This window comes from Pelodiscus sinensis, chromosome 30 (assembly GCF_052426305.1).
Source record: "Pelodiscus sinensis isolate ZL-2025 chromosome 30, ASM5242630v1, whole genome shotgun sequence".
Classification (NCBI taxonomy): domain Eukaryota; kingdom Metazoa; phylum Chordata; order Testudines; family Trionychidae; genus Pelodiscus; species Pelodiscus sinensis.
In genome coordinates this window covers 15,426,246-15,440,394 of record NC_143081.1, presented here as the reverse complement: position 1 = coordinate 15,440,394, position 14,149 = coordinate 15,426,246, and the positions used below count along the sequence as shown (strand labels likewise).

Here is a 14,149-nt window from a genome sequence, read left to right as displayed (position 1 = left end):
TTATTGCTGTTAATTTCCTAATTATTTTTTGTGCCATGTGTGAGAATAACCCTTGGCAACCCTCTTCCTTCCATGTGATGAATATTCAATAAATAAACTAGAATGCCCCATCATTTTTCACCCCATGAGCCTCATCACTAGCAAGAGCCCAGACTTGCTCCACCATCTTCGGAGGGCTGCCCAGTAAGCGAGAGCACAAAGGACTGCACTCTGTTTCGGATCCCCTCGCTCACACGGACTTGCTGCTTTACACCACAAGGCCTTTCAGTGGCGCTGTTATTCGATGACAGCTCAAGGGTCGGTAGTCCATAGGAGTTGCAACAAACAGGGAGGAACCCTGGAGCCGTTGCTACAGGGCAGTGAACTACTCAGGCTGCTGTGGAGAGAGATAGACACGGGAGAGAAAGAGGGCTCAGCTTTGGTCAATAACTGTATCCGGGTTGTTCTCCAGCTACATGGGGTGTGACACGGCCACAGAGAAATTGGCTCTTGTGAGTTACAAAGATCCTCCAGTAAAGGGTTTTGTAAGAATGCAAGTGTGTCGTCGAGTCCAGACCCCGGCCCAACGCACGACCAGAACCTTGTATCAAGGTCTTCTTAGAATCCTAGAATCCCAGGGCGGGCAGAGCCCTCGGGAGTCATTGAATTCAACCCCCTGCCCAAAGCAGGACCAATCCCAACTCAATCATCCCAGCCAGGGCTTGGTCAAGCCGGGACTGAAAAACCTCTGAGGATGGAGATTCCCCCCCCTCCTTAGGGAACCCATCCCAGCGCTTCCCCGCCCTCCTAGGGAAAGACTTTTTACTAATATCCAACCTAGACCTCCCCTGCTGTAACTTGAGCCCATTGCTCCTTGTTCTGCCACCTGTCCCCACTGAGAACAGCCTCTCTCCAGCCTCTTTGTAACCCCCTTCAGGAAGTTGAAGGCTGCTCTCAAATCCCCCCTCACTCTTCTCTTCTGCAGACTGAACAAGCCCAAATCCCTCAGCCTCTCCTCATAGGTCATGTGCTCCAGCCCCTGAATCATTTTGGTTGCCCTCCTCTGGACCCTCTCCAATGCGTCCACATCCTTTCTGTAGTGGGGGGCCCAGAACTGGACACAATACTCCAGATGTGACCTCTCCAGAGCTGAATAAAGGGGAATGATCCCTTCTCTGGATCTGCTGGCCATGCTCCTCCTAATGCCATTCAGTCTGAGCAGATGTCGGGGTTGAATGGTGTCGGTCCGTCATATTTGAAGTATATACAATTTGTAAATCATTTAAACCTTTTTGTACATTCATTGACTGTTGAAAGAAAGAAAGAAAGAAAGAAAGAAAGAAAGAAAGAAAGAAAGAAAGAAAGAAAGAAAGAAAGAAAGAAAGAAAGAAAGAAAGAAAGAAAGAAAGAAAGAAAGAAAGAAAGAAAGAAAACTGGAATCTTTCTTATGAGTCTTTGTATCATTAAAACTTACCTCATTAATAGCCCACTTGAGGTTCAGAAGTCAATTTTGCTTATGCAACAGATATTTCCACATGATAGCTGAGGGAGTTGTTATGTCTCTTCACTGAGGGAATCAAAACAGTCCACAAATGGGTCAGGAAGAAAACAATAGCCCTGAGGTCATTGTTCGTGAATGGGGAAAAGGCCTATAACTAGCTGGAAACACCATGTAAGAGGCACGGCAAGTTGATAACCGGTGTTTGAGTGCACATCTGGCACATACAAGGAGAGACGCGGGGTAAACTCTACAGATGCTACATTGTCTGTCTGTTGAGCGAGTGGCTTGCTGGAGGGTTGCAGACCACATTGGATAGCCACGTTTCTTGGCACTCTGAGGCCAGTGTTGTTCTCGGTGCCTTGGAAGTTTTATGACCCCATAGCGCTGACTGCGGACAGCAGCACTGACAGTAGGACAGTGAAACACAGAGTTTGAGAGGGGCTGGAAATCCGAGCTGCTAGACTGGAGCTGGGGAGAGTCGAAGGTGGAGGCTGCCGATACAGAGTCCGCTTCATCCAGAACTAGAAGTGAGGTGCCTGGATAAAACCAGCCGGCCCCCGCTTCCAGTAAGAGAGCTGAATACCAGCTGTTTGCATTGGAAACAACCCCCCTTTGTCGTGCTATGCTTTGACTCCTCCTGTTGAGACTCAATGATACTTCGTTTCCATAGGGCTGGTTCGGTCACCGTGCCCACCTCGGGCACTGCTCCCCGTGGGAGATTTTGCCCGAAAATTTCCACCTTGCAGAGCCTGCTGGTATATTGGTGACGCAACCTGGGGCTGGAGTCCAAAGACTGGGATAATTTGGGTCCCCGCCCCAGAGAAGTGCATAGAATCCTAGGGCTGGTAGAGACCTCGGGAGATCATCGAGTCCACCCCCTGCACTGAGAGAGGTCGAAGATGCAGCCAGCTCTGACCAGTGACACGGACAACTACCTGTGACGGACAGTTCACAGGGCAAGTAAAGGTTGCCAGGGTCGCTAGTCACCATGCGGACAATGGCTGTTTGCTGGGTTGTCCTAACAACACTTATCCTTTCCATAGAACTTATCGGGGAAGAATTCCCAAGGCAAAAAATGAGATTAGAGCCCCAATCGTACATCGCTTTCCATGCCTTTGGCAGTCTTCCCGTGCCTCCCTTCATCACAAAATGAGAGGTTGCATTTTAGAATTGGGGAAACTGAGGCCACCCATGGGACATGCCCTCCTGAGGACCATGCTGCTGGTCACTGTATCATTCCAGGGATCTATGCACTGGACCAAATTGACCTTCAGTGCGTTTTCACGGGACAACTGATGTTAGGGACACCAGTGACGTATTAGGTCACAGATCTGTGGATTTCAAAGCCAGGGAGAACCATTGCGATCATGTTGTCTGAGCGCCTGCATTCTGCAGGCCAGAGAATGTCACCCAAAGATTCGTGCATCCAGATGAAACCAACCAACCTCAGGCTATGTCTACACTGAAATATTTTTGTGGGAAACTTGCCGTTTTTGCACAAAAACTTGCGGAGCGTCCACACCTCAAGTGAGTTTTTGTGCAAGTAATTTTACAGTGAATCAAAAGAACAGAGGGTTTTTTTGTGGTGTAGGTATTCCTCTTTCTATGAGGAATAACTCCTTTTTGCACAAAACCAGGCAATCGAAAGACGCACAGGTGCTCTGGTGGCTATTCTGTGAATAGCTTTCTTGCGAGAGAGCATCCATGCAGTCTGGACACTCTGTTGCGCAAAAGCGCATCACTGTTTTGATGTGCTTTTGAAGTGAGGATGCGCTCTTGCTCAAGAAGGTTTTGCGGAAGAGCTCATCTGCAAAAAGCTTCTTGCACAAGAAGTTTGCAGTGTAGACGTAGCCTCAGTTTGAGACCCCAAGTAACGGAGAATCCATGACAGTTCTTGGAAAGCTGTTTGCATGGTTAATTACCCTCACGGTTAAAAAATGCCTTAATTCTATTCTGAACATCTAGCCCTTGGATCTTCTACTTCCTGTTTCTGCCACACTGAAATGGTCTCTTTGATCAGAAATATCCTCCCACAGTAGATATGCATTGACTGTTATGAAGTCGCCTCTGAACTTTCCCCTTGATAAGCTAAATGGAGCAAATTTCTCAATGCAGTGCATTGTCGGGGCAGGGGGAAGCAGAATGCAGGATTGTACCTAATTGTTCCTACAGATCCATACACGTTTTATTATGCTCAGTCATAGAAAGGGACATTAATAGGTTGCCTAGTCCAGGCACCTACAATGAGGCAGGACTCAGCATTATGTACACCATTCCCGATTCTTAAGAATCTCCAATGATGGCGATTTCACAATCTCCCTGGGCAATTCCAGTGTTTCACCACCCAGACAGTTTTTCCTAAGGTTCAACCTAAACCTCCCTTCCTGAAATTTAAGCCCATTGCTTCTTGTCCTGTCCAGGCTGGATAAGGAGAATAATTTATCACCCTACTTTTTACAACATCTTTCTATGGCCACGTCTCCACTGGCCATACTGGAGATTGAGCTTCTGGCGTTTGATTTAGTGGGTCTAGTTAAGATCCGCTAAATCAAACATGGAGGGCATCTCTGGTCAGTACCAGTACTCCTTGATTCACAAAGATTCAGGGAAGCTGATGGAAGTGTTTGTTCTCCCCGACCTCCTGCTGTGAAGCTCGGTTTATGGTATGTCAACTCCAGAGCATGACCTGTTGTCATGGTTCTACTCGGTGTTCACCAGACTAAACAAACCTAATGATGTCACTCTTTGCTAGCAGGTTATGAACTCCAGACCTTTAATCATTCATGTTGCTCTTCTTTGGATGTTTTTCCAGGTTGGCTACAACTGTCCTGAAGTGTGATTCCCAGAACTGGACACAATACTACAACTGAGGCCTAATCAGTGCAGAGTAGAGCGGAAGAATGTCTTGCTTACAACACACCTGCTAATGCATTCTAGAATGAGGTTGGCTTATTTTGCATTTAGGGTTACATTGTTGACTCTTATTTACCACTACATCCTTAGTTATCCCTCAGGCTACATCTAGACTACCCTCAGCTTCCAAAAGAAGATAGGCAAATTAGGCGCAAAGAGGTTTTTTTTTAAAAAAAAAAGCAGTCTAGACGGGGGGGAGGAGGGGGCGGGGTTGCACATTTTATTCTGAACATAAGGATCCTGGGTGTGACTGGCCTTACAGTTTCAAATCTTTGCCAGTCCTCAACAGTTGTAAGCTCACAGTACCAAAGAGGAAGCAGGAAAGGGGCTACATAGCATCCGAGTTCTGAACCACAAATCAGCTGTGTTCCTCGACAATCTCCCGAGGTCCCTCCCTGTTCTAGTGTTCCATGATTCTATGGTTTTATCTTTCGAGAAATGCAGTGTCCTTTCTGAGGGATGGTGACCTCTCTGCATCGACTGAACGTTTTTCTCAGAGTCCCCTTCACCTCCTTGTTTCTCAAGGTGTAGATGAATGGATTGGCCATGGGGGTGACAACCGTGTAGAAGAGAGAGAACACTTTGCTGAGGTCTCTCAATGTTCTGGTTCGGGGCAGCAGATACACAATGCTCAGGGTCCCATAGAAAATGCTCACCACGATGAGGTGAGCAGAGCAGGTGGAGAAGGCCTTTTGCCGCCCGGTGGCGGAGGGGATGCGCAGGATGGTGGAGATGATGCAGACGTAGGAGGTCACCGTCAACACGAACGGGGGCAGGGTCAGCAACGCGGCCACGATGGTAATGACAAACTCCATCTGGTAGATGACGTTGCGGTAGAGATTTATTATTTGTTTGAATTCACAGAAGAAATGATCAATGTCATTGGGGCCCCCGAAGGTGAATTGCAACCCGTTCGCGTAGAACATACCCATGACGATGGAACTGGCCAGGAGCCCACAAAACCAGGCCTCGGCTGCGAGCTGGATGCAGAAACGGCTGCTCATGCGGGTCGCATAGTGCAGGGGCTTGGAGATTGCTAGATATCGGTCATAGGACATCGCTGCTAGGAGGTAGCACTCGGTGGCTGCAAGGAAACCAATAAAGTAACATTGTATGATGCAGCTTCCCACAGAGACGGTCCTGTCCCCAGTCACGAGACTGACCAGCATGCTCGGCAGGATGGTGGAGCTGTAGCAGGTCTCCAGGCAGGACAAGTTCCCCAGGAAGAAGTACATGGGGGTGTGGAGGTGCTGGTCAGACACCACCAGCGCCATGATGAGGAGGTTCCCAGCCATGGTCACCAGGTAGATCACCAGGAAGAGCAGGAAGAGAAGACTCTGCAGTTTGGAGACAGTCCCGAATCCCAGGAGGATGAATTTGGTAAGGGAAGTCTGGTTTCCTAGTTCCATGGCTGCTACAGGGGAAATGGACCAAAGTCTACAATAGAACAAAGAACGCATGAGAACGGCCAGGCTGTGTCAGACCAAAGGTCCATCTAGGCCAGTGTCTTGTCTTCTGGCAGTGGCCAATGCCAGGTTCCTCAGAGGCAGTGAACAGAGCAGGAAACCTTCATGTGATCCCTCCCGTCACCCATTCCTAGCCCCTGACAAACAGAAGCTAGGGACGTCCTCCCTACCCATCCTGGCAAATAGCCATTGATGGACCTAACCTCCAAGAAATGATCTAGCTCTTGTTTGAATCCTGTTAAAGTCCTGGTCTTCACCACATCCTCTGGCAAAGAGTTCCACAGGTTGAGTGCTTACCTGCCTGCCTCCAGCTTCCATCCCGGACACGCCACACGATCCATTGTTTACAGCCAAGCACTGAGGTACAACCGCATCTGCTCCAACCCCTCAGACAGAGACCTACACCTACAAGATCTTCAACAAGCATTCTGTAAACTACGATACCCACACGAGGAAGTGAGGAGACAGATCGACAGAGCCAGACGTGTACCCAGAAGCCTCCTGCTACGGGACAAGCCCAAGAAAGAAACCAACAGAACACCACTGGCCATCACCTACAGTCCCCAGCTAAAACCTCTCCAGCGCATCATTAGTGATCTACAACCCATCCTGGACAATGATCCCTCGCTTTCACAGGCCTTGGGAGGCAGGCCAGTCCTCGCCCACAGACAACCCGCCAACCTGAAGCAAATTCTCACCAGCAACTACACCCTGCACCATAATAACTCTAACTCAGGAACCAATCCATGCAACAAACCTCGGTGCCAACTCTGCCCACACAAATACACCAGCAACACCATCACCCCCAATTTCCTCCCAAAAGAGAGGACAAACAAGACTGTGGCCTGAAACAGAGAGAGGTGCAAAGCCCTCGCTTTCCCTCGAGATGGCTTCTGTCAGAGACAAACGTTATTTTTCAAACAGATGTACAGGTGATGGAAAGAAACATACCCAAAAAGTAGCTCTTGGTTCACTGCCAGGCAGGAAGGGTGTTTCTAGTGAGGTCCTACCAGACTCTGCCGGGGGCTGGTGCTATTTCACACTGGATCAGGGAGTAGCGAGCATGTGTATAAAATATGCAGCTAATGTCCAAGTGGGAGAGCTCACAGACATTTTGGGGGACAGGGTGAGAATAAAACCAATCTGGACAAACAGGAGACTTGCAAAGGGATACAGTTAGGAAGGAAAAACTTAAAGGTGCTACTCCAAAAGGGAAGCAAAGTCTGGTGGGAGGATGCAGGGTCCTAGCGCATCACCAGTGCAATACATAATCTAATTCCATTGGAAAAAGCTTAATTCCACCCTGGGATATATTAGCAGCACGGTCACATCTAAGACCTACGTGGTAAGTGACCAACTAGATTGAGCACGCGTAAGACCTCGGATGCAGGACGGTGTCTAGCTCTGGGAACAGCATAGGAGGAAAAGTTGTGGATGAATAGGAGAGTTCCAGAGGAGAGCAACACACATGATAAAGGAAACCGGAGCACGAGGAAAGGGGGAAAAAATCGGACAGGTTTATCCTTGAGGAAAGAAGACTGAGTCTATGTCTCCACTGCAGGGGTTTCCAGAATACCAGAGGTATCCCGGAAAAACCCTGCTGTATCCAGGGAACGCCGTTCCTCTTTCGCTTTCTTTGCAGAAGAGCAAACGCGCTCTTTCGGGTAGCTCTGTGTTCCTCGAGGAGTCCTCGGAAGGTGAAGGCTTTTCCAAAATTTGGCCGAGTGTAGATGGGCCAAATTTCAGAACAGCCTCTTCCGAAAAAGAGTCGGAAAAAGCTACTCAAAATGCAGAGTACATTTTGTGTAGCTTTTTCAGAAGAAAAGTGGCAGTGTAGAGCTACCCTGAGAGAGGACCTGATAACTGTCCTCCATTATATCAAGGGTTGTTATAATGAGGACAGGGATTGATTCTAGTGTTTAGTTCTGAGCACCACATTTCAAGAAAGTTGTGGAGAAATTGGAGAAGGTCCAGAGAAGAGTAACAACAATGATGAAAGGTCTAGAGAACATGAGCTAGGAGGGAAGGCTGAAAGAACTGGGCTTGTTGAGTTTGGAAAGGAGAAGACCAAGAGGGGACATGACAACGTTTTTCATGTATCTAAAAGGGTGTCACGAGGAGGGCAGAGGAAAATATTCTCCTTAACTTCTGATGATGGGACAAGCAGCAATGGGCTTACACTGCAGCAAGGGAGGCTGAGGTTGGACATTAGGAAAAAGTTCCTACCTGTCAGGGTGGTGAAACACTGGAATAAATTGCCCAGGGAGGTTGTGGAATCTCCATCCCTGGAGATATTTCAGAGCAGGTTGGACAGACACCTGCCAGGGATGCTCTAGACGATGCTTGGTCCTGCCGTGAAGGCAGGGGACTGGACTCAATGACCTCGTGAGGTCCCTTCCCGTTCTACGTTTCTAGGATTCTATGAATTGCTCTCCATTCAAGGTCGGACAAGATGCAACGGGTTTAGTTTGCAGCAAGGGAGATGTAGGTGAGCTATTCGGAAATGTTTTCCACGTTTCTGATTTTCTAGCTAATCTCTGGATTCGGTTTCCACGGACTCCCCATGACGGGAGGTTTTCAAGATCAGGTTGTATATGCCCCTCTCAGGGATGACCTAGGTTTATTCGGCCCTGCCTTAGTGCAGGGGGCCGCACCTAATAAACCCTTGACGTCCCTTCCAGCCCAACATTTCCATAATTGTCTGAAATATTTCAGTCTGCCAAAGTGTAATTTTCTGAGGAAACCAAGAGTTGGAAAGTTTCCTCCCAGTTCTAGTCCTTATCTTGGCTACATCTATACTGCAGCACTGTTTCGGGATACTGGAGCATCCCCCTGTCTTAAGAACATAAGAACGGCCAGACTGGGTCAGACCAATGGTCCATCCAGCCCCGTGTCCTGTCTGCCCACAGTGGCTAATTCCAGATGCCCCAGAGGGAGGGAACACAACATGTAATCTTCACGACATCCCTCCCCTGTCGCCCACCTCCAGACAAACAGAGGCTAATAGCCATTGGTGGACCTAACCTCCAGGAATTGATCTAGCTCTTTTTTGAACCCTGTTAAACTCCTGGCCTTCACCAGGCAAGGAGTTCCACAGGTTGACTGTGCTGTGTCTTCACAGCAAGCCCATTATTTTGGGCTCGCTATTCCAATGTCCTCATTCCATGAGGAGTGACGGATGTTTTGGAATAGCCGGTTATCTCAAAACATGGCGAAATGACAAAATAAGCTATTTCAAAATAAGATCGAAATAAGATACACAATTAAGTTGCTTATTTTGAGCTACGGTGCCGTGTAGATGCAGCCCTTTGTTCCCTGGGAGGTCCATACATTCACAGAGTCTTGCAGTCCCCACGCTCAGACTCCCTGAAAGTGTTTGCTGCTTGCTTTTGCCTCAGAGCACTTGCTCTTCAAACTGCCTCTGACAGCGGCACCTATTCCCATACCCCACCCTGCCCCTGGCTCCATTCCCCCCGTCCCCTGTCAAACCAAGGCCCGCCCTTGCAGCCTTAGAATCACAGAATCGTAGAACCGGAAGGGAACTCAAGAGGTCATCGAGTCCAGTCCCCTGCCCTCATGGCAGGACCCAGAACCGTCTAAACCATCCCTGACAGTGTCTGTCCAACCTGCTCTTCAATATCTCCAGGGATGGAGATTCCACAACCTCCCCAGGAAACTTATTCCAGTGTTTCACCACCCTGACAGGCAGGAAGTTTTTCCTAATGTCCAACCTAAACCTCCCTTGCTGTAGTTTAAGCCCATTGCTGCTTGTCCTGTCCTCAGAGGGCAAGGAGAACAAGTTTTCTCCCTCCTCCTTGTGACACCCTTTTTGATGCCTTTGAATTAACTTCCCTCATGGATCTGAAATCAGGGTTTCAAAATCTCCTAGGAAGCCCTTCCTGGTCCCCTCATTCCCTCCTACTGCCTGGTGCTGCTAGGGAGTCTGGCTTTCCCATTTTTCTTTAACTCTGGGTCATCTCTGGATCCCAGGCAGAAGTCACCCGACAGCCTCTGGACGTCATGCCCAGGTCTCTGACCAGCGCCCCACATCTCTCTGAGCAGGGGGGCTCGCCTGACTCCCTCTTTTAGGAAGCCCCATCCCTGATCTCCCCTCTCATCCCCCAAAACTCCCTCATCAGTTTGGTTCAGATGATGGGCCACAGGTGGGGGATCCCCCCTTACATTTCATCACGCCACCAGCATGGTCCTTTCTATCAGCTTCTCCTGGCCTGGAGTCTTGTTTCCCTCCAGATATAGCTCCAATTGGACATAGCTCCAATGAGTCAGCCACCCAGGCTGGTGTGAATCGGCCAGGGCCCAAAGCCACGGCCCAGAACCTTGCAGAGAACCTTTCCCAAGACGTACCTCAGTTTCCCCTTGGTGCACCAGTGCAATCAACACCCATGGTCCCTACGATGGGCAGACGAGGCTAAACCCGTTCATGTTCACCCACGCACCCCCATGCCCCTGGCTAGAAGGTGGGAGAGAAACGCCCGCAGGCAGACAGAGCTCACCTCTCACCCCCGGACAGCCCGAGCATGCAGCGATGAGGTCGTAGCTCTCCAGCCTTGGCGGCCAGGTCTCTCTCCGTCCTGCAGAAGCTGGATCTCCTCCCTGCAACAACCTTGTGTCTACCTGAGCTCTGCGGCTCTTCCCCCTCCGTTCACAGCCCAGACGGCTCCTCCTACTTGTAGCCTTCTCCATGGCAGGCTGAGTCTCTCTTGAGTCCCTCTCCCAAGGGGCTGAGCCGGGGGCGATAGCCCTACGGCGTCTGTGCAGATGGTACAAACAACTGCCCCGACGCAACCAACCTCCCATGACCAGAAGAATCATCCTTCCACTCTCTGCCTTAGAAGATCATTGCTCTGTGTGCGGGAAATATCACGGGGTGCTTGGCAGGGGAGTCACCGATGCTACGGAGAGGTCTTAGCTCACGTTAGTCATTCCCGGTGAAAATATGCCATAAAGCGACACCAGTCATGTCCGGCCTGTCTCATTGGTGCAATTGCAGATGTGCACAATTTCCCATTTCCAGTTGCCCAGACGTGGCCATTTTGGGTTGATTTTTTACCCATTTCTTTTGACAAAAATGAATTTTTTATCATGAAAAAAAAGAAAGGAAAGTGTTTCCGAGCATTGCGGTTTCATTCTTTTATAGGAAAATCGATATATTTTTTCAAAAAGAAAAAATAAATAGTTGAGGTGTTTTTCCGCCATCTCTTCCTTCTCCAGTGAAAAAGACACTAGGCACCCCCCAACATTTTTTAAGAAAAAGAAAGTACTTTGTGTACATGTGGGAAGCATTTGCAGTCACCGAGAGAAATGGTTCTGTCCCAGGGCGTGAGATTGGGTGTTACCAGGAGGAGGGAGAAAAATTGTTCCCCGTGGCCTCTGAGGACAGGACAAGAAGCAATGGGCTTAAACTGCAGCAAGGGCGGTTGAGGTTGGACATTAGGAAAAACGTCCTACCTGTCAGGGTGGTGAAACACTGGAATAAATTGCCTGGGGAGGTTGTGGAGTCTGCATCACTGGAGATATTGAAGGGCAGATTGGACATACACCTGTCAGGGATGGTCTAGACCAGTTCTCAACTTGTTACAGTTCACGGACTACCAGGCCAATCAAAAAATTTTTGTGGACCACCTCCTTTTTGAGACATGATAAAAAAGAGCAGACGACGACCATTTTGGTTTGAAATTTATTTCTTAATAACAGATTTTTGGTACCTGCTCACGCCGGGTGACTTTGGACAATGTTCCTGTGGATCACCAAAGAAGTCACCATGGACCACCAGTTGAGAACCGTAGCTCTAGATGGTGCTAGGTCCTGCCGTGAGGGCAGGGAGTGGGAGTTGATGACCTCCCGAGGTCCTTTCCCATTCTATGATTCTGATTGGTCAGCAGCCTGGTGGATGGCGGAGAAGCAGCAGGTCTCCAAGCAGGACACGTTCTCGATAAGACGTAGCTGATGTCCTTCCTCCAAGATTAGACCACGCATGTGTACAGCTGCACGTAGGACCAAGTATTGAAACTTTGATGGTGGGTGAAGCAGGGGTGGGCAATGAGATGGCGGATGTTCACCAGAGTTAGTCCTTGGTGGGATGTCTCCAATATAGTCACCTGCACCCCAATAAGTGTGGGTGCATACAGCTCCCGCTGGCCATGGATCGTTGTTCCCGGACCATGGGAAGCTGCGCAGACTGGGACATGACTTCCCACTCCTCCATGGGCCGGGAACAGCGATCCATGGCCAACAGGAGCTGCAAGCATCCATACCTGTGGAGACGCAAGTCAATAAAGCGTCGGCCTGCCAAAGGCTAACCCTGGTGAACCTGGTTTGCCCACCGCCGGGGTACAGCAACTGTGGAGAAGTGTTTGAACTCAGTCCAGCCTCTCAACCCTAAATAGCATGGGACTAGAAGAGCTAATATTGGAACTAGCCCTTGGCCAGACACAGCCTTTGGCTGGCGCACGACTCCTGGTCAGAGGATGTGGTGAAGACCAGGACTTCCACAGGGTTCCAAAAAGACCTAGATCAATTCATGGTGCTTAGGAACATCAATTAGCCAGGGTGAGCAGGAATGATGTCCCTGGCCTCTGTGTGTCAGGGGCTGGGAATGGGCGACAGGGGAGGGGTCACTGGATGGTTCCCTGTTCTGTTCCCTCCCTCTGGGGCACCTGGCACTGGCCACTGTGGGCCGACAGGACACTGGGCTGGGTGGACCTTTGGTCTGGCCCCGTCTGTGTTCTTATGTTGTGTTCTCACGGGGACACATGCACAGGTGTGTGTGTGTCCACACTTCAGTGACTGTAGACATTGTGGTAACATCTGGAGAACCACTGAGTTTGTGCCTCGCCGCAGGCTGTCCATATCTGGTTCCCAGAAATTAGCTCCCCGGATGCTGTGCCTGCTCTGCAGAGAGACAGCCCAGCAGATCCAAAGACCCGCAGGCTCCGTTGAGTGGTCAAGGGGCTTGAGCAGGACTTTTCCTCAGGGGACCCGGTGCTAGCTCCCCAGATCTTTGTCTACAGATACATAATACGTCAGGCACAGCAGACTCAGCTATGTTATCAGTGAGGCCCTACGTGGCCCCCTTGGCTGGGCAAAGAGCCTCCCCCCCCGTGACCACTTTATGCACCGATACGAACAAGTCACACACTTCCCTTCTCTCAGGTTTGTTGCCCTCCCGCCCTAGACTGTAGCAGCCGGTTGGCTCAAACCACCTCCATCTACTATCCCATTGCCTTGCGATTATCTTTGGGGGACATCGGGCTGCTCCTGTCCCATATTCAAGGAGCGAAGCTTGTATCAGAACCTTGTATCAGGGTCTTCTTAGAATCCTAGAATCCCAGGGCCGGCAGAGACCTCAGGAGTCCAGCCCCCTGCCCAAGGCAGGACCAATCCAACTCAATCATCCCAGCCAGGGCTTGGTCAAGCTGGGACTTAAACACCTCTAGGGATGGAGATTCCACCCCCTCCTTAGGGAACCCATCCCAGTGCTTCCCCACCCGTCTAGGGAAATCGTTTGTCCTAATCTCCAACCTGGACCTCCCCCTCTGTAACTTGAGCCCATTGCTCCTTGTTCTGCCATCTGCCCCCACTGAGAACAGCCTCTCGCCAGCCTCTCTGGATCCCCCTTTAGGGAGTTGAAGGCTGCTCTCAAATCCCCCCTCACTCTTCTCTTCTGCAGACTAAACAAACCCAAATCCCTCAGCCTCTCCTCATAGGTCATCTCTCCATACCCCAAATCATTTTGGTTGCCCTCCGCTGGACCCTCTCCAATGTATCCACATCCTTTCTGTAGTGGGGGACCCAGAACTGGACACAATACTGCAGTACTCTTGGACTCCTGGCATGTATTCATGTACATAGCTAGCGCTTCACACTTCCTAGGAATGTCTGAGCCTTAGTAACACCAGGTATGTTGTTGCCAAGCTCACGTACTGGACCATAAACTTCCAAGCCAGCCTTTGCTATAAAGCAAGGCCTGACGTCTTCTCAGAGCCTGAGGTTGGCTGACTTTGGTTCAGTCCACAGGCCTTGCACCCAGCCCATGCTTCAGGCTCGCCCTCCTGCCACCTTGATTACACCTGGGGTCAGAGTGGTAAATGGGATGAAGTTTAATAAGGAGAAATGCAAAGTGCTCCCTTAGGGAGGAACAATCCGTTTCACACACACAGAACGGGAAGTGACTGTCTAGGAAGGAGTCCTGCAGAAAGGGATCTAGAGGTCAGAGTGGACCACAAGCTAAATATGAGCCAACAGTGTGATGCTGTTGCAAAAAAAGTAA

At 49.9% G+C, this 14,149-nt stretch overlaps 1 protein-coding gene across 1 annotated transcript; it reads right to left on the bottom strand.

Moving 5' to 3' along the window:
- Positions 1-4,809: 4,809 nt before the first annotated feature.
- LOC142821315 (olfactory receptor 10C1-like) lies at positions 4,810-5,805 on the bottom strand. Its single transcript, XM_075912193.2, has one exon. It carries the CDS (start codon positions 5,800-5,802, stop codon positions 4,810-4,812), a length of 993 nt encoding a protein of 330 aa, XP_075768308.2. The 5' UTR covers positions 5,803-5,805.
- Between the last annotated feature and the right edge of the window lie 8,344 nt (positions 5,806-14,149).

Excerpts from the sequence above, each read along its gene's own strand:
- LOC142821315 (XM_075912193.2), bottom strand. The coding sequence starts at position 5,802 with ATGGAACTAGGAAACCAGACTTCCCTTACCAAATTCATCCTCCTGGGA.